The sequence below is a fragment of the Thermobia domestica genome, chromosome 18 (genome assembly GCF_964235325.1).
Source record: "Thermobia domestica chromosome 18, izTheDome1.hap1.1, whole genome shotgun sequence".
Taxonomy (NCBI): domain Eukaryota; kingdom Metazoa; phylum Arthropoda; class Insecta; order Zygentoma; family Lepismatidae; genus Thermobia; species Thermobia domestica.
Window position 1 is genome coordinate 50934116 of NC_137471.1, and position 18702 is coordinate 50952817.

The 18702-nt window shown below is 33.6% G+C and overlaps 1 protein-coding gene across 1 annotated transcript in view; it reads right to left on the reverse strand.

Moving 5' to 3' along the window:
* Window positions 1–18702, reverse strand: part of Pop1 (POP1 ribonuclease P/MRP subunit) — a 71141-nt gene that overhangs the window by 45128 nt on the left and 7311 nt on the right. Inside the window, exons 2-3 of the mRNA XM_081746910.1 lie at window positions 7767–7827; window positions 5017–5180 (exon numbers count right to left, since the gene is read on the reverse strand). Of these exons, the coding sequence (XP_081603036.1) occupies window positions 5017–5143 (127 nt within the window). The 5' untranslated portion in view covers window positions 5144–5180; window positions 7767–7827. The remainder of the gene's footprint in view (window positions 1–5016; window positions 5181–7766; window positions 7828–18702) is intronic.

The window sequence follows — 18702 nt, forward strand, 5'->3', positions numbered from 1 at the left end:
TACGTTAGTTCAAATAAGATGTTAACGAAATTTTGTGGACAACTCTCGAAACTTATCTGAGAAGCAACTTTAAAAATTGACAACAGTTATAGATATACTTCATGAGTGAGTAAAGAAAGAATACAAATGTAGATTAAAAAGAGATCTTTTTAAAAAATCTGCAGTTAACAGGAATATAGTTAACAAATCTAAAAGATTCTATAAAATAGATTTAAATAAATCTTCAATCAGATCAATTGATTCCCTAAATTTTCTTTGTATAACCTTATATATAAATATAAAAAATATATAAAAACAAGAATTTTAGGAATAATCCAAAAAATGGATCAATGATCCAAAAAGTGCATAAAAAGATTGCTATCTTGCCAAATAATTAGTTTTTGGATTAGGGGCCACAAAAGTTAGCAACGGTTCCTAAATCGAGTTTTCGTATTTTCTACGGAATTATCACATCATACTGAGTAAATTGTTAGTTTGGGTTTGGCTACACTACCTGTAGTTCTCCAGATATAAGGCTACAAGAAAATGTTTGATTGTATGAAATATATTGGATTTTTTGGATCAGGGTTCACAAAATTTTTGAATGGGCCCTAAATCGAGTTTTCGTATTTTTTACGGAATAAGCACATCATGCGGGCTAAATTGTTACTTTTTGGTTTGGCTATACTATATGTAGTTCTCAAAATATGGGACGTACAAGAAAATGTTTGAATGGGTGAAATATATATTGATCTTTTTGGATCAGGGCCCACAAATTTTTTGAATGGCAGCTGAATCTTTTTTTTTTTTTAACGGAATAAGCACATCATGCTGAGTAAATTGTTAGTTTTGGTTTGGCCACACACTTTGTAATTGTCAAAATATGGGGCGTACAAGAAAATTTTTGATTGAATGTAATATATTGAATTTTGTGGATCAGGGCCCACAAAATTTTTGAACGGTCCTTAAATCGAGTTTTTGTACTTTTTACGCAATAAGCACATCATACTAAGTTAAGTCATAGTTTGGGTACGCTATATGTAGTTCTCGAGATATAAGGCCTACAAGAAAATTTTTGTCTGAAATAGATTGCATCTTTTGATCCAATAGGGTCTAAATGTATACAATATATATTGGTGTTGTTGTCCATTATTATGTTTGATCTAAATCTATAGTTGACTGGTAATAGGTGCTGTTTTGAGCATTATTCGTTGTTACAAACGATACACTTTATTTTAAATTAAAATATAATAAATAAAATACAAATAATACGTCACTATAAAAGTAGCTTTTCTTTTAGCAGTATAGAAGTTTATTATAAATACCTCATATATAGATAAAATGGGCACTGGAGTCAAGAAAGGTATGTCTCTTCATGTTTTGAAAAATGTAATAATAATAATAATAATAATAATAATAATAATAATAATAATAATAATAATAATAATAATAATAATAATAATAATAATAGTGATAAAATGACATTCGCTTTCGTATACATTAAAAGTATCTTTATTCAATAGAGACAGTTCGCTTCTAATTACTTATAACTGTCTATACTTGACGGGGGGAAAAGCTAATGTAAAGAAGAATAGATCTGTTCTCCCTGTGTTTATTTTTTTCTGCTTTCAGCAAAGAAAACGTACTCCAACGCCTCCTCACTGAAATGCCATAAATATGTCATTGTTGAAAAGGGTTCCCTCACAGCTGTGGACAATGTTGAAACTTCAAAGTAACCCTCAGTTACTCGCCGCAACCTGCTAGAAGAGAGAACGCAGTGTCGTCAATGCGTTGTTGCAAATCTTCACATGAAAAAAAAAGGGGGGAATGAATAACTTAATTGGAGGCTTTTAGTAAAATTATAAGCTCATATAACGAATTCTTTATTATCGACCTGACTCCATGCAAATTTTTGTAAGGATTTGTTCATTGCTTGCTGAGAAAAACACGAAAAAAGTTCCAATGTTATTAGATAGGGGAAAACTCGACTCAGCGAAGAGGTAGCAACAGCCTTAAAGAATATCTTTCTAATGTAGGTCTTCAGTAACAAAAAAAAAAAAAAAAAAAAAAAAAAAAAAAAAAAAAAAAAAAAGTTACACACGAAACTATCCCTGGCGTTACCATGCAGTCGTTTTTTTTCTTCTCTCCCTTTCTATTTCTTCTCATTTTCTTTTCTATTCCCTTCTGATACATGTGTATGAATGTATACATTATAGACAATCACTTAAGTAGGTGCATCATTTTATCTTTAGATAGTGAATCATAGGAATATATTTAATGTTATATATAATTAAGATTGACGTATTTGTTTCTCCTTGTATAGTTTAACATGTCTTTAGCATGTCTCTTGTTTGTTTTAGTGTTTATTTTATATGTAATAAGTTTCATTTTCATTTTTCATGTTTTATTTTCTGTATTGTCATGTATGTCGGTAACTCTTCAACGTGCCTAACTGTATGTCATTTTTATTCTCGTCGTAAAAAAAAAAAAAAAAAAAAAAAAAAAAAAAAAAAAAAGATCCGACTGTAAAGAAAAATGTAAATGGTTGAGTGGAAGAAAAGGTTATGCCTTAACTCCGCCATTTTAAATAATAAATAAATAAATTAATTAATTAATTAAATAATAATAATAATAATACGGAGCGAGCACAGGCTCCTTGTTAGGATTCTTGCTTCGCATTGGATAATACCGGGTTCGAATTCGGAGACCAGCCATTCTGACAAGATTTTCCAGGGTTGTTCCTCAGTTATACTGGGCAAATGCTAGGTTAGTACCTTGATCTAAGGCTCTGGAGACCTTCCTTTCATTCCTTTTCCAATGTTTTCATCTGTTGATTACTACAGTGTAAAATGGCCTCTGAGGATGTATCTGGTAGCTTATAGTAAATAAACAATAACGACGTAATATATCTTCACAAAACGTGTGGGTTAATTTAACTACAGCCTTACAGTCCCAATAGATAGCTAAAGTGTTAATATCAATTTCCTGACTTTTATATACTATTTTCATATTGTTTCAGCTTTCAATTTTCTCATGTATGTTCCCACCGAGAATTGAACCTGAGATCACATGAACAAATGCGAACATGTTAAATATTTTTGAACACTTTAATATACAAAACACAAAATGCTTCAATGATACGATGCATGGATATGTTTTGGTTACGTCCTGCAATGTATGATTAAAGAAGCCAGGAGGGTGAACAAAAAATAACAGAAATCTCTTTTATATTTACTCCTTCAGACAAACTCCCGACCTCAGAAGGGCAAGCCATAAGTTAGGTAATAAAGTCATAAAGTCATATAACGAACACAACCATATCGCTCTCCTGAAATTCTCGTGTGTATGTTTAAAAATCTACTGTTGTTTCACGCCAACCAGTCTATATTTTTTGTTGTATATACCTTCGAAGTGAAAGATATTCATTATTACATTTGTTGGTGGTTGGACTCGTGAGTCAGAAACTACTATTAATAAAGAGTTTGTTTTGTATACTATCCCTGCGATTAGAAGGGCCTTATCTAACAGATATTTTATTTGTATATGAGAAAAGAAGAAAGTTTATTTTCTAAGAACAAAATAAATATTTTCAATGTGAAGCTAACATTAAGTTTAGAAGAGGAGCTAAACAGAAGAATTTGTTACCATTTACATCAGTTTTCACACACTTCACTATATTCTGAAATGGGAAGAAATCAAACTGGGAAACATTTTACTAAAGAGACTTGGACAGAAAGTGTAACATGTAAATATTGCAAGGTTAAAATAAAATAAAGAACAAAGGTAACACAAACATGTTATGGAAACATTTAAAAGCACAGCAACCTACTATATCAGTGAATCCTAAAAAAAAGTTTTAATGAATTTTAGATATTCAATTTTATCATCACAATTTCAGATGTAGGTTTGGATACGAATCAAGATCCGAGATCCGAATTTCGGGTCCAGATCCGAGATCCGAATTTCGGATCCAGATCCAGGTCCGAGATCCGAATTTCGGATCCAGATCCGAGATCCGGACCCAGATCCGAAATCCGAATTTCGGATCCAGATCCGAGATACGGATATGAGGTTCGGATCCGAGATCCGGATCTAGGTCCGGATCCGGCAAGATCCGGATCCGAAAATTTTTGGCCATCCCTATTATATATGGTGTTCATTGGGCAAAACATTCCAAAAATAAAGATTCATCTTAGACTGGAGAAATGGTTATCCTTCCTTTTTCAGCATTATTTGGCCAGGAAAAAACGCCTGAGACATATTCAACACGTATACACAACAATGTCGTCTTGGAATGTATAATGCGTAGGATATGATGCTTTACTTTTTTTTAAAATTTCAACTCTTCCAGTGTACCCGTAAAAATATAATAAAGAAATAATGGCCATGTTTTTTAAATATTCAATTAGAACTGGACAATCTACGCAAAATTTGCAATCGATCAGTGAAAACATGATCTTTCTAGAGCCTGTGTAGTTTCCGAGATCTCATTGTCGAAAGGATTGACTACAAACATATAAACGTTCACAAACGTATAGTTTAAATGAACTCCAAAGATGGCAGCACAACTCATTTTAATTGATTTTGGAGAAGGCTTATTAAAATACAAATGCTTTGAACAATAGCTTTAAACCATAAACTTTATAGAAAAAGATGTATTTAAATAATAATTTATTTAAAGTACACATACTTCAAAATACTGTCTTTGTTAAACGTGAAATTACAAAAACCGTAAGTCAAAGGTTTGAAATCCAAAGTTAGAGGTTGGAAATCAGGCGTTTTTATAGCTTTTGTAGCATTTTAATAGATAATAATAATAATAATAAAAAGGTCGGCTAGGCTATCTATATAGAGGATTAATCTCACTTTATTTATCTGTTGCAATTTACGAAAATCGAAAATCTGCTTTAAAATTCTACTAGAAAAGCCAGTCGCACAGTTGGAAAGCAGAGTTTTCTGACTACAAAGCAAGAATGCTATCTAAATGTAGCAAACACTGGCTAATTACGTGCTTTAAATATTTTAAACTATACTTACCAATAGCCTGCATAAGCGCGGCAATTTCTTCTGATCTTGCCGCCGCAAATTTCATCACATTCACCTCCGATGGTAGATCTTGGGGGCCACCAAGAAGAGCATCGAAGTGCTGTGTTTGTTCATCCATCGTTTATTGGTTGCAATCTACATCAATTAACCAAATTCTGAAAGTACATTTAAACATTTAAAATAAAGTGAGGTGTCTGTTCAAAGTTAGAACGTATCTATTATAATTCTTGAAAATACACGAAGAAACTACGAAACATAATTCATAAGCAAGGAAAAATGAAAATTATTGAACTTGTTTTGACAAGAGAATGGATAGCTAGTTCCTTAGAAGAAATTGATGATCAGAGGAATCTTCTATCATTAAACTTTGCAACTTTTCACTTTGCAAATTTTTTTAGCGTCACTATTCTGATAACGATATTCATTAATTTAGCGAATATGTCGACTAAAGAACTTCCCCTAAGTCTTTAAATAACACGAGAACATTTTGGTAAAGCTGAGCCATAAGAAATGTTCACACGCTAATACTGGACGCATTATTTCGAAAGATGATTTTCAACGAAAAATCGTATATTTGTATCATTTTCTCGTTGTGAATACAATCTCATCTTCTGATGTACACTCATGTTCAAAATTATTGTCGCATGTCTATAAATATCTTGTTGTAGGAATATAATTTGATAACGAATTCGCCCGGTATTTCTTATAATGTTAGTATGTGTATAATCGGCAAAGATTATGTGGCAAATGTCATGTTAAAAGAGCAGTAAAACGAAAATAAAATTTCCTTGTCCATTTAGCAACATTTTGTTTTACTCATTCTAATTTTCGTATTTATAATTCTTTTCCTTTCAAATTTACTACAATATACAATTACCGATTATACACATAGTACCAGTATTAAAAGTACCCTGCAAAATCATTGTTAAAACTACACTAAGATCTAAGACAAAACTATTTGCCTCTTTTACTTTGCATTACTTTACTTTACTTAAACCTTGAAAGTTTAGGGAGGATGCCATAAAACGTTCGTGCAAAAACATGAGCCTACTTGTGCTAGGTTGCCGTTAAAAAGCTCAAATGTTATTTGACCGAATCAGAGCAGGAGTGCTGCAGGGTTGTTTCCGTAGAGAATAGGTATGTTAGCTACGGTGGGGATGTATATATATTTAATTCAATGTAATTTATATGGCATAAAAACACTTACCTCACGACTTGGGTTTTTTATCTGTACGTTTTTATGGACGTTAAAGGTAACATCTAGGTATGTTTTCATTGCTTATATATTGGTGATAACGCAACACATACTTATGTAAATTTCACAAATACAGAACTCTTCAATCTAGCATACTCCTATAATTGTACCTCATGAGTTAACACGGGTTAAGTTTAGAGTTACCCCTCCGCTTTTTATAAAAATCAGGAAAATTTACAGGAGAAATGAGGTAAGAAATGATAATTTGAAGTTTTTATTTGATGTTTAGGAATGTAAGTTGGGCAGGAGAGTTATGTTTAATACGAGAAAAGATATGTGGAAGTTAGTACTATTTGCCAGATGCGGAAGCATTGCGGAAGGTTTCAGCAACATGGTAGTTGTAAAATATGGCGAATATGGCGAACAGGTGTAACGGATGCGCAAAAATAATGAAGAAAACCTTTTAAATTTTTGTGAAACACACGGAGTACTGAAGTTAAGTGAAATGTAACAATTTTTAATACTTTAAGCACTGTTTTTTGTATGTTACAAAGTCCAAGGGCAACTTCAGACTTGAGGGGCAACTCTAAACTTAAGCCGTTAACACGCTGCCTTCAAATACTTAACTTCATCTTACTCCACTTAGTATACTGTGGTTAATTGATAGCTTATAAAGGAATCCGCGCTTAACAGGTTAGACTTTCAACAATATAAGCATTTTTACATAGATACGCATCTAACTGAGATCACAACACATTTCGATTATTGAGACACTGTATTGTTATATTATTATTTTGTAAATTTTACAAATATGTGGATCCCTATCGTAAATCTGCACGACTAAACGGCATACTAAATTTTCCACGGTCCTACTAAATTTTTACACATTTCTTACATTTTCAGGTTAGCTTTGAGCTTTGTATTTCTTTTAGCAGAGCACGTACTACATAAGGAGCTCCATTACTTCTTGCAGACTGACTTCAGGAGGGCTCAATATAATGGTCAATATTTCGTTAAGGGGGTCCAGTAATTTCTTCCACACGAAATATGCAATTTCTCCACTTCTTTCTATTCATTTTCGTTTGATTACATAATATAACGTTATAGCTATTAGGTTAGATTTGGACCCCCTAAAAGCACTAATGTTATCTAACAGGCAGGGCAGGAGTGCAGCAGGGGGCGACGGAGTGGGTTTGTACGGAACAGACGCGTAAGCGACGGTGTATGAGGATAAACGAGGATAGTGGAAGAGCACACTTACACATACAATATTTTTAACAATCACCAAATTTATTTCAATATGCTGTGCACTGACAGTAATTACTTATATTCACATTCTTATTCCTTCTTAAAAAGCCTTTCACATCGTACTTCACCTATAAATTTTCTATTTTTTAGAACCGTCTGCTCGAGTGAACCCGACTAGGCCAAAACATTTATGGGTTTTACATCAAAAGTGAACTTCGAACTCTTACACTAATATCATACATTCCACATGAAGTTCGATATGTTATTTCATGATTATCCCTTTTGTTTACTAACTTACAATTAACTTCAAGCAACTTAGTTAAATCGATACCAGAAGTTGCAGAACTTCATTTGAGTATACATGTTTTCATACTCCACGTGCAAGGTGCAAGCAAAGCAAACAGCAAATCAAAATCCTACAAGGCTAATGTTGCCAACCCAAAAAGCCAAAAATATCAGTAGCAAGCGCTCTATAATTTCAGTATATATTTTAAAAATCAGTTAAACATTGTTGAGCAACCAATCTATGGGCATATTAATATAACTTGTGACCTATGCAATTAAAGACACTTTCACGATAATGTTTAAATCCACTGCACCATATTGTATATTTTATTCTAAACTAAAGTACACACACTTTTTGTCACGAACTAATCAAGATTTTAGAATAAAGTTTTAAGAAAGATAAGGAGGTTTTCTTATTCACCTCTGTTATTCCCAGGGGCGGTTCCAGGGGAGCCGATCAGGGCGATTTCCCCCCAGAAGAGCAAACTTTCTTATTTTATATATAAATAAAACTCATCCCAGAGTTTGGAGCTCTTAAAAGTAGTTCTAAGTAGCTGTATTACAACCCCCCCAGAAGTCCGCCCTGGATCCGCCCCTGGTTATTCCTATCATGTTTTCACCCCTTGTTTTTTTTTTTATCATTGCTGCTATTTGTTTAATCCTTCTTCTTCTCCGCATCCTTTTCCTGATTGCTTTACCAGTCAACTTTTTCCCTTTTCTCCATTGAACTTGTAACTGGAAACGAGTAACAGTAATTTGAAAATAGCCTTATGCAGAGTCGTTTTGACGTATCGCATCATACTAAAGGTCCGTCTATTGCAGGAAACATATGTTGGTCTAACTCCTTAATACGACACTGATCACGCGTCAAACGACTTCAGCAGACTGCACAAAATATACACTCCCGCTGCATACTTAAAATGCATCAAATGATTTTAGATAAAAGAGAAAATACTGGGTTAGAGTGCCCATAATTTTTGTTTCTCATTATGCAAAAGTCTCGTAGTTATTGTTTCATATTATGGAATGTTATTGTTTCATAATTATCGCCACTCAGATCAACCTATTGAATTTTTTCTGATATTACTTTGTTTGGAAATGCTGTTATAAGAGTAATAATGAATTTAAATGACTGTATTTTTGTGGGATTTAATATCGTAACATCTCTTATGAAACTATCTTCAAAAATTAAGCCTTGAAGAATTTATCTAGCACAATACTCTATGTAAAGGTCCAAACACCTTGTTTTAACCCTTTAACTGGCAAACATTGATAGCATTACCATTAAAATATTAAGTTTGCTTTTATGGTTGAATCATGTCTTCCTGATTATAATTTCGTAATTTTAAAAGTATTTTTGTACTTTGGTTACAGGGCCGGCCTTAGGTGGTGCGGGGCCCGATTGGGAACATTTTGCGGCGCCCCAGGTTTACAACTAACTTGCGCCAAGGTCTGTAAAACCAATCAATCAATCAATCAATCAATCAATCAATCAATCAATCAATCAATCAATCAATTTATCTATCTATCTATCTATCTATCTATCTATCTATCTATCTATCTATCTATCTATCTTTAGCTGCTAGGGGTCTAAAAAGGACGAAACAATAGATATATTCTAAATTTTCTAACTTTGATTTATTTGCTCTTCTCTATACTATATTGACTAAATCTTGATCTGAAGAAATGCGTGAAACAATAAAACTATGAATATGCTATTGCCATCAACACGTTTTGTTCTAATTTACTTTTCGGAATGTCATGATATTTTTCCTAAAATATCACTATTTTTGCAGAAATGACTTTTGATGTCACCGTTTTACAAAGAAATAAGTATAAAAAGCATTATCGACCCTATTATCTATTCACAAATAAATATTTTGTTGTTTTTTAAGAAACAAAATGTATTTTGTTCATTACATATCACCAAGGCATCTTTCTGTGAGGCGAAAAAGTCGAAGGACAAAAAAGTTTATATTTTCGAATAAATTTTGTTGAGAGTGGTAAAGGACTGTGAGAAACATCGTTATAGAAAGTTTCGTTAATTAATTTTAATAAATAACATATTTATACATATCTATAATTTTGAGGGGTTTAAACGGGACGAAATGTTTCCAATAATTTGGATTTTTTTAAAATAACATCAATATTTTACATCTTATTGCAATGAATCTGACATAATTCAATCTAAGTAGCATAAGAAACGTTTTCCCGAGATGTGTCAGTAATTAGATAGAAATAACGTTGATCGATATGACGATATTTTTTATGGTCAAGGGGTTTTTTCGGGACGATTTTCGGTTATTTCCAGGTATCCAACTCTCAACAGAATGTGTAAGAAAATGTCGGCAACTGTGAGCGTATTCTTTAAAACGTCTCTTCTCAAGCATTTCTCATTTCATAAACTATTCTGTTTAAACAGTTCACAGAAATTAGGATGGAAAATTGACAAAAACAGTGTCTACCAACATTTCAGATAGAACATCATCTCCATACACAATTGCTTCGGAGAAAGTCGCATCACCGTTCGCTCATAACAAACGCTATTGAGAAGGGGGAAGTATGTAGAGGAGGAGGAGGCCTCCCCACGTGCTCCACGCAGGGCAGCTCAATAGTTGATTGACACCTGAAGTTCCTTTATAGCTGTTTTCTTCCGCTGGTTATAAAGCAGTAAAGCGAACAAGAAAGACTGGTTACAGATTTCAATAACAATTGTATAGGCTGTGCTCTACACAAACATATTTAAAGCTGAGAAAATATGTAGAAGCCCTAGACTAAAAGACACACACCATTTGAAATATTATAATATATAACTACAATACATGTATATGGAATAAGAAATACATGTTACTCAATGATAATTAAATAATCCAATTTCAAAATTTCTTGATGTTATTAACTATATTATTTGAATACCACTCATTCTAGCTTTGGAACTTCTTGTATAAATTAAAAGAGACATTCTGGCCAAAGCATATATTGACTAATAAATAATAGCGTTACAGTTTCGGAAAACTAATTTGCCGAAACTGTAGTACTATTATTTATTAGTTAATATATGCTTTGGTCAGAATTTGTCTTTTAATTTAAACTATATTATTATTATTATTATTATTATTATTATTATTATTATTATTATTATTATTATTATTATTATTATTATTATTATTATTATTATTATTATTATTATTACGCTATATGACTAGATATTATATGTTTGACACCAAGATATGAAAATATTACGTGAAGTTACAAGATGCATTACAGAAAATATAAAATGAAGTCACAAATTCGACGAGAGTTTGCATAATTCATAAAATAAAATTAAACAAAGCACCAAAAATCAGTATAAGCACAATTACGGTATAGATACTATACACTTGACATCGAGCATCACCATTAAAAGTGTAAATTTTTAATTAAGTGCAAACTGTTTTAGTGCAGTATGCACACTGGCTGATCCACGAGGAGGGCGGAGGGGGCGACTGCCCCCTCCAAAGAGTTTTTTGAACTTTCAGCATTTATTATTGGGAAATACTAATATGGTCTTTTCCCGACCGATCCAATCTTGTGACAAGCCTAGCAGAGTCTAATCAAAATGTGAGCTCCTCCATGGCTAAGCGGTTAGCGTACGCGCCTTTGGCGTGGGAGGCCCGGGTTCGATTCCCGGCGGGAGCTCATGTGGTTCGGACTCCACGTTAATCAGTAGGTCCACGTCTCATATAGCCTTGCTGCTGAACGGGACGTTAAACTCAAAATCAACTCAACTCTAATAAAAATGTGTGGTACTTAATTGTACTTAATACAGATATATTTGAATTGGGAATACTTCTCTCCCTAGTTCTTTTGGACGGTCATCATAAGCTCCAAAGGAGCGTGAATATGATTCATTGGACGTTGGACGAACAACTGTAGGAAGGGGGTAAGACGACTCACTCTTTGAACTAAAAGTGTGTTATTGTGTCCTAGAAAAAGGATATGAAATGGATTTCGGAATTCCGGATTATAACCTCAATTACCTTTGCGACCTTGAATAAAGAGAAATATAGAATCTACAGCGCTTCTTACCGAATAGCTCTCTGAATCTGCAAGGAAAATTTTCTGTTGGTTGATTGATTAATATGTACACTCATGTCCAAAATTATTGTCGCATATCTATAAATATGTTGTTGTAGGAATATGATTTGATAACGAATTCGCCCGGTATTTCTTATAATGTTAGTATGTGTATAATCGGCGAAGACATGTGTGTGGCAAATTTCATGTCAAAAGAGGAGTAAATAAGAACAATAAAACGAAAATAAAACTTTCTTGTTCATTTAGCAACATTTTGTTTTACTCATTCTAATTTTCGTATTTATAATTCTTTTCCTGTGAAATTTACATATATACATTTCCCGATATACATTTCCCGATTATACCCATAGTATCAGTATTAAAAGTATCCTGCAAAGTTATTATCAAATTATATTCTTACAAGAAGACAGTTATAGATATGCGACAATCATTTTAGACATGAGTGTACTTACGTCGTTTGTCAAAATCGATGCTTTACAGAACGAGAACTAGAGTTTAAATTTGGATCTGAACCACCGTAGTGCGTTCCATGCTCGCTCACCAGGAATCAAACCACAGGACCTCATGCATCAAAGATCAAAAGTACGTTCGCTAGCTATTAGACCAATAAAGAGACCCGTGACTTTTGGGGTTCAACATGGAAACATTAGGAAGGACCAGGCATTCATTGTGACTTCTAATGGCATTTCATCTTTTATTGAGAAATAACACAAGCTGTTATTGTAATTCATATATAAAAGACGAAATCCTGAGTGAAAACCTTCGCACAGGCCAAACCGCTTAAGCTAGAAACTTTAAATTCGGAAACTAGGTAAGATTTGTTACGTAGGGTATCACTAAGGAAGAATTTTTGGAAATTCGAAGAAAGGAAGGGAGAATTGGGTGGAAATTATTTTAATAAGATGGCCATCTCTTCGAATCAGTTAAAACGAGAGACTTGAAATTTGGCATTTGAATTTCTCATTTAAAATAATTTGACACGCTTTTCAACGTTTTTTGATATTTTAGTAAAACGGAAAAAAGAGATGGAAAGAAAAAGGGGCGGGAATTGCAAACATTATAATAAGATATCAATATCTAAGAATCGTCGAAGGTTAGAAACATGGAATTTAGTATATAAACTTTTCAGTTAAAATAATTCAATACTTGTTCCAGCGTATTTGATATTTTACTTAGAAGGAAGAAAAGGGGTGGATTATATTATTATTATTATTATTATTATTATTATTATTATTATTATTATTATTATTATTATTATTATTATTATTATTATTATTATAACATGCCCATATCTCGGGATCCCTTGCGATTAGAAACATGAAAGTTAGTAGTTTGATTTTTCTATCTGAGCGGTTTTCTTTCACTTAACGTAGAAAAGAAGGAAAAGATATGGGGGTGGTTCATTAAAGTACCTTACGAGATGTTTGAATTTCGTGGCAGAGTTTTAGCTCAATCCAATTCTATATGAAAGACAGAAGGAGGAACGCGAAATATTGTGCCCCAGTTGCACGTAAGAGCATTTGCTATATTGTGCAAGGCCGTATGCCGAGCAAATTGGGGATCTGGAACGAAGCCCTACCTAGACTAAGGCTAGCATAATATAATTTTATTGTTGTTGTAAGCATAGCTATAATTATACTATGTTTCGTGGACCGCACACAAATATATAAATTTTGTATTATTCTTTATACACATATACTTTTGTTATCTATTTTTGCGTAGCTCGAGCCTCCAGTGTTTCTTCCAGACATGTTTTTTGGGGGCACTGCACCCCGGACCTCTGACAGTGTCCCCCGGACGAGACCAAAATTATACGTGTATAATATAATAATAAATAAAATAGTACCAGCAGTGCCCCCCGGAATAGTACGTGTGCCCGCCCGGAACACTTTTTCTGAAAGAACGGCAGGTTCTAACTATTGTCCCGCAATTGTTATTCAAAATATAAATGATTAGAGCAAATTGTACACTCTTTCGTTAAAATTAATATTATCGTTAATACAGTATTTTCTTTTGTGCAAATACCGGTACTGTCAACGACAGTGCATCTCATATGTTGCGGTGATTGTGTGTGAAGTGAGTCATGACAACGCCACCTCCGAAACGGAAGTACGTATTTAATTTAAATGTACAGAAAGAATGTACTTCCATTTTAAAAAAAAAGTTACAAATTCGGGTCCTAAAGTGGAATCAGGTTTACACCCGCTCCGCTTCAGTCCCGGATTCATATGCGTCCCATTCTTGCAAATTAAAATTCTGATCACCTTGAAGCTACACTCATCTTCCAGGAAGCGGACCGCCCCTCCCAAACGATCCTTCTAGATCCGCTAGTGAGTATGCAGGGGTCTGAACCGAAAAGAAAAAAGAATAGTAACAATAAAACTTATGGGACAGCTTCTTCCCATCAAATATAGGCATATCCTAAAAGTGACCAGATATTCACTTAAGCTTCACCCAATATGGCCGCCATATCTCACGCGATCGCCGCAGTCTATAGAATATCCATGTTTCCTTGATTTCTTACCTTTCGTTCAATTATACGATTATGAAACTTATAACAAAATATTTTGTAAACAAATTTCTTCTCGTTTGATATAAAGTACAATCTCTGTAGGTTAGGTAGATATAAAGTTACAAATGAAGGAGAGGGTTGTGTCGTTTAATCTTGTATGTTTTTTTTTTCAAGCGTATTTTTCTGATTTTTCATAAAGAAAGCAGATTTCATCAATCAGTCAAAATGTTTAAATACATAAAAATACAGGAGGAAACATGGATGATGTGATGATATTTTTACATGAATTTTCAGGAAGTAACATGGCTTTGTCTCTGTTGCAAAAAGGGAAGAAAATCTTTGAAACTACTCAAGAGATAGACAGTTAATTGTAATAGGTTGTGAGTATATTCAATAATTCTACCACAAAACCTGAAGAACTAGTAAAAGTGGGATAACGTTTCCAATTATACTTTTATGCATCCCATGGGGTGACGCACTGGCTTTCTGTCGATATTTCACATACAGAAGACTTATTTCACACCAGTCACTTACCTCTCAGTTTTACTCTTAAGAGCAAGTGTGAGCAGACGGCATGTATAGAAAGTGTACCATAAGGAGCTAACTTTGCTGGAGCAACATATTCAAGTAATTAATATGGGGGAGCAACATATTCAAGTATTGGGGATCGGAAAAGAAAATGGAGAACGCTAACTAGTTCGTTGTTTGGACATAGCAGCACCATTTTTTTTTTAAAAAGCTCGTGTATTGCAAATGTAAAACTCTCACGTACTTGGGCCTATTGTTTATGTTCGAGATTGTTTCACTCAGACATGCAGTGGCGTAAATAAGGGCTTGGGGGCCACCCAGCAGACAACGTGGAATGGGGCCTCTTCTCTACGTCCTACATCACGATTTGGGGCCCCGTGATGGCTTTGCCTCCCCCCCCCCCGCAATGCGGGGTCTGCGGGGCCTTTATTTACACCCAACCGTATCGTTTATGTCTCAACAGTGTATCGTGCCAGGGATGGACTTTTTTTTTTGTCTTTTATGTACCATAAATTATTTCTATCGCTTATAAAAAACTGAATTTTGCTTAAATAACGTTTTCTCTATAGATTATTTTGCTAAATAAGATTATAGAAACTTCCGTATAATTACCTATTGTTCTCAAATGCATCATATTTTGTATATGTCAAGTGTAATTCTAGCATGTTCACATATTTTTTTCTCTAATTTTTTTACTTATATAAATATTATTTTTTATAAACAAACAAAGAAATCAGAAAAATACGCTTGAAAGAAACACAGGTATAACATTAAGCGATACAAGCCTACTCCTTCATTTCTAGATTTATATCTACCTGACCTACAGAGATGAATATACGAAACGAAACTAAATTTTATACACAAAAATATTTTGTTACAAGTACCAAGACCGTATAATTGAACCTAAGCTAAGAAATCAAGGACACCATTATTTTTCTATACACAGTGTCGGCCAAATTGAATATGGCAGCCACATTGAATATAGCTCAAGAGGAATGTTCGGGGACTTTCAGGATATTACTATACTTGATAAAAGGAAACTATCCTGCAAGTTTCGTTAGGCTACCAATTTGCGCTGGGTTTGTCAAAATTTTCCGCTACATACTGAACTATTTAATAAGAAATACTTTCAAGAAAAAATGATAACTATTAATAAGGTGCAGGACTACCAACGTATGCGAGCTAAACGAAGTGCTTTAAAAAATCAACTTTCAACTAGTAAGAAAATTAACTGTGTCATCGCTTTGATTGACGTTTGCATAGCTAGGAGGTATTAGGCGAAACTTGAAGCCCGGTGAACTCCCGTCTAGTAATCCAGCATTAACGGCGAGGGGAGCGATGTGCTGACTACACATCACTCCAAAGGCATAAGTGCCGTAAACCAGCTTTTAAGCCATGGTCCGCTAAAGGCTGTTACGCCAGTGTTTTTTTTTTAAGTTTAATTCAGTGATGGTAGGTAGTATTCTGAGATTTATTTTTCTTTTTCCATTTTGCATAATTATGTTTTTTCTCTCGTTATTACATAGATATAAAGCATTCTAGCAGTTTCGATTTGCTCGACTACAAACACGGAAATGTACGATAATTTGGAACTATTCATACTGTTAGGTGGAAAAAAAAAGTTGTATACCTATATAATACATCACAGTCTTATGAGCTTGTATAAGAAACAGAAAGTGAAATCTGAACTAGGAGAGATATCTGAGTTTGAATCTCGTGTTTGGTGACACAACTCGAGACCACAGATAATAAAAGATGATTGTTGGATTTGAGTTTAGTGTCCCGTTCTGCACCAAGGCTATATGAGACGCGGACCTACAGCTTAATGTGTAACTATAATATTATGGAGAATAAGCGTATCGTAAGGTTGCAATAACCTCGTGTTATAAAGTGTCAATTAAAGTTGGTGTTGTGAAAGGTAATTAAGGATTTCATCCATTTGAAACAAATATTGTATTAGTAAAATATCTATTTGTTAAGATAATGAACGTGATTTTCTTTGTTTAACATGGCAGTCAAAGAAGAATTAATGGATAATAAATACGAAATTGTAAAATGTAAATTTCCTATCGTTTAAATACATTCTTGCTACTATCGACGGCATTATCTGGTAGAAATGTTGAATAACCCTGATTCAGCAGGAAGAAAATAAGCTATAGTATTGAAGTTGATTGATTAGAGTTTCACTATATAACAAATATTGAGGTTATATGAGACAAGATATATGTTGTTTAAAGTGAAATGTGGATCACTATTCGAGTTTTATCCAAGGCTTGATATACGCACTAATGATTGAATCCGCAAACACGCATACGAAGCACGAGCATTGCAACTTAGCTACGAATGGACACGCCATTCAATAATTTTAATTCAAGAATGAAGGCTAAAAATAAGAAAGATGAAACGACAGTCTGTAAGATGATACTACTTTCACATTTTTTATTTCACACTACTTATTCCGAGACGAAATCGAGACTTGACATTCTAGATCGAGACAAGCGTACAGTGTGTTTATCGAGACGAGATCAGGATCGAGGCCATTATTTATCAAACGAGACAAGACCCACACTGCGGTCTCGTCTCTATACCACCCCTAACCCGAACTCCTCTAAATTGGACGATTCTCTAAAAGAAGTTGAAAGAATTATAGGCTCAACAACTATTTGTAACATAGTTTAGAAAATTTTCATCATTTTTTGATAATGAAATTTATACCAATTTACCAAAATTATTAGGGAACTATTCACACAGGTCCTGAGAATAATCAAGAAATCACCACTGGAACTGTTCACATAGGCGGTGACAAATATAACTATGTGTAAAATTTTGGATGGCTGATGCCGTGAATGATAAGAAATAATAGCATGTTTTGTGAAGTTTCTTTCTATGTGCCAAACAAAAGGAATGACCAGCGGAAACAATGAAAGCAGAAATTTTATCTGCTTTAAATTCACTCGCTCATTTCAAACATGGGGGAGTGCGACAAGTGAGCGATGAAAAAAAAAAAAAAAAAAAAAGAAAATATGAACGAAAAAAGACAACTGACATAATTTACCTGGAATATTGATCATAAAAGAAAGTTCAAAACAAAGAAAACATTTTACTGGATGGTAGAATAATTATTTCGTTCTGATCAGTAACCTTAACAAAAATAAATAAATAAATAAATAAATAAAATAAAAATAAAAAAAATAAAAAAGAGGTGTGTAAAATTAAGCATGTCTGCATGAACTCGTTTCAAAATTGACGTGACATTTCTAGACATTTTCTACGTTCTATCTTCGCACTTTGCCCTCACTTATCTCCCACCCTGTATACGGTCTGCCACTAAACACTCTCTTGTTCTCTGTTTCTTTTGGTGTTGAATCCAGTGCTAATAATCAGTTTCAGCAATTTAATTCACCAAATCGGAATGTTCCTTTGTGAGTACTATATGTTCACGGAGTTGTTACTTGTTCTTTAGAAACACTTCGTATATGTCGTTACTTTGGGGATTGAGGTCGATCCTTTGGCGATATCTCATATGGGCAGTAATGATTTCAGATTTGTTACTCATTGATTTCAATACATTGGATGTGAAAAGTACTACTGCAAAATACTGGGAATCTCCATTGAGCTCGCTATGAAGTATGCCCTGGGGGAAATTTCGTAGTTCCGGGAGCAATACCTTGGGCCACCTCTTGAAAAATATTACTGCATATGGGTACTAGTGACCGCAAATTATTCATATAACAATTAGTTCTTCGTGTTGCTGTGGATCTCCTATTCAATTTTCTTCTAAAGTTAAACATTTTATAAAAAGTCTCTTTACTGAAGTTTTTGCGCGAAAAAC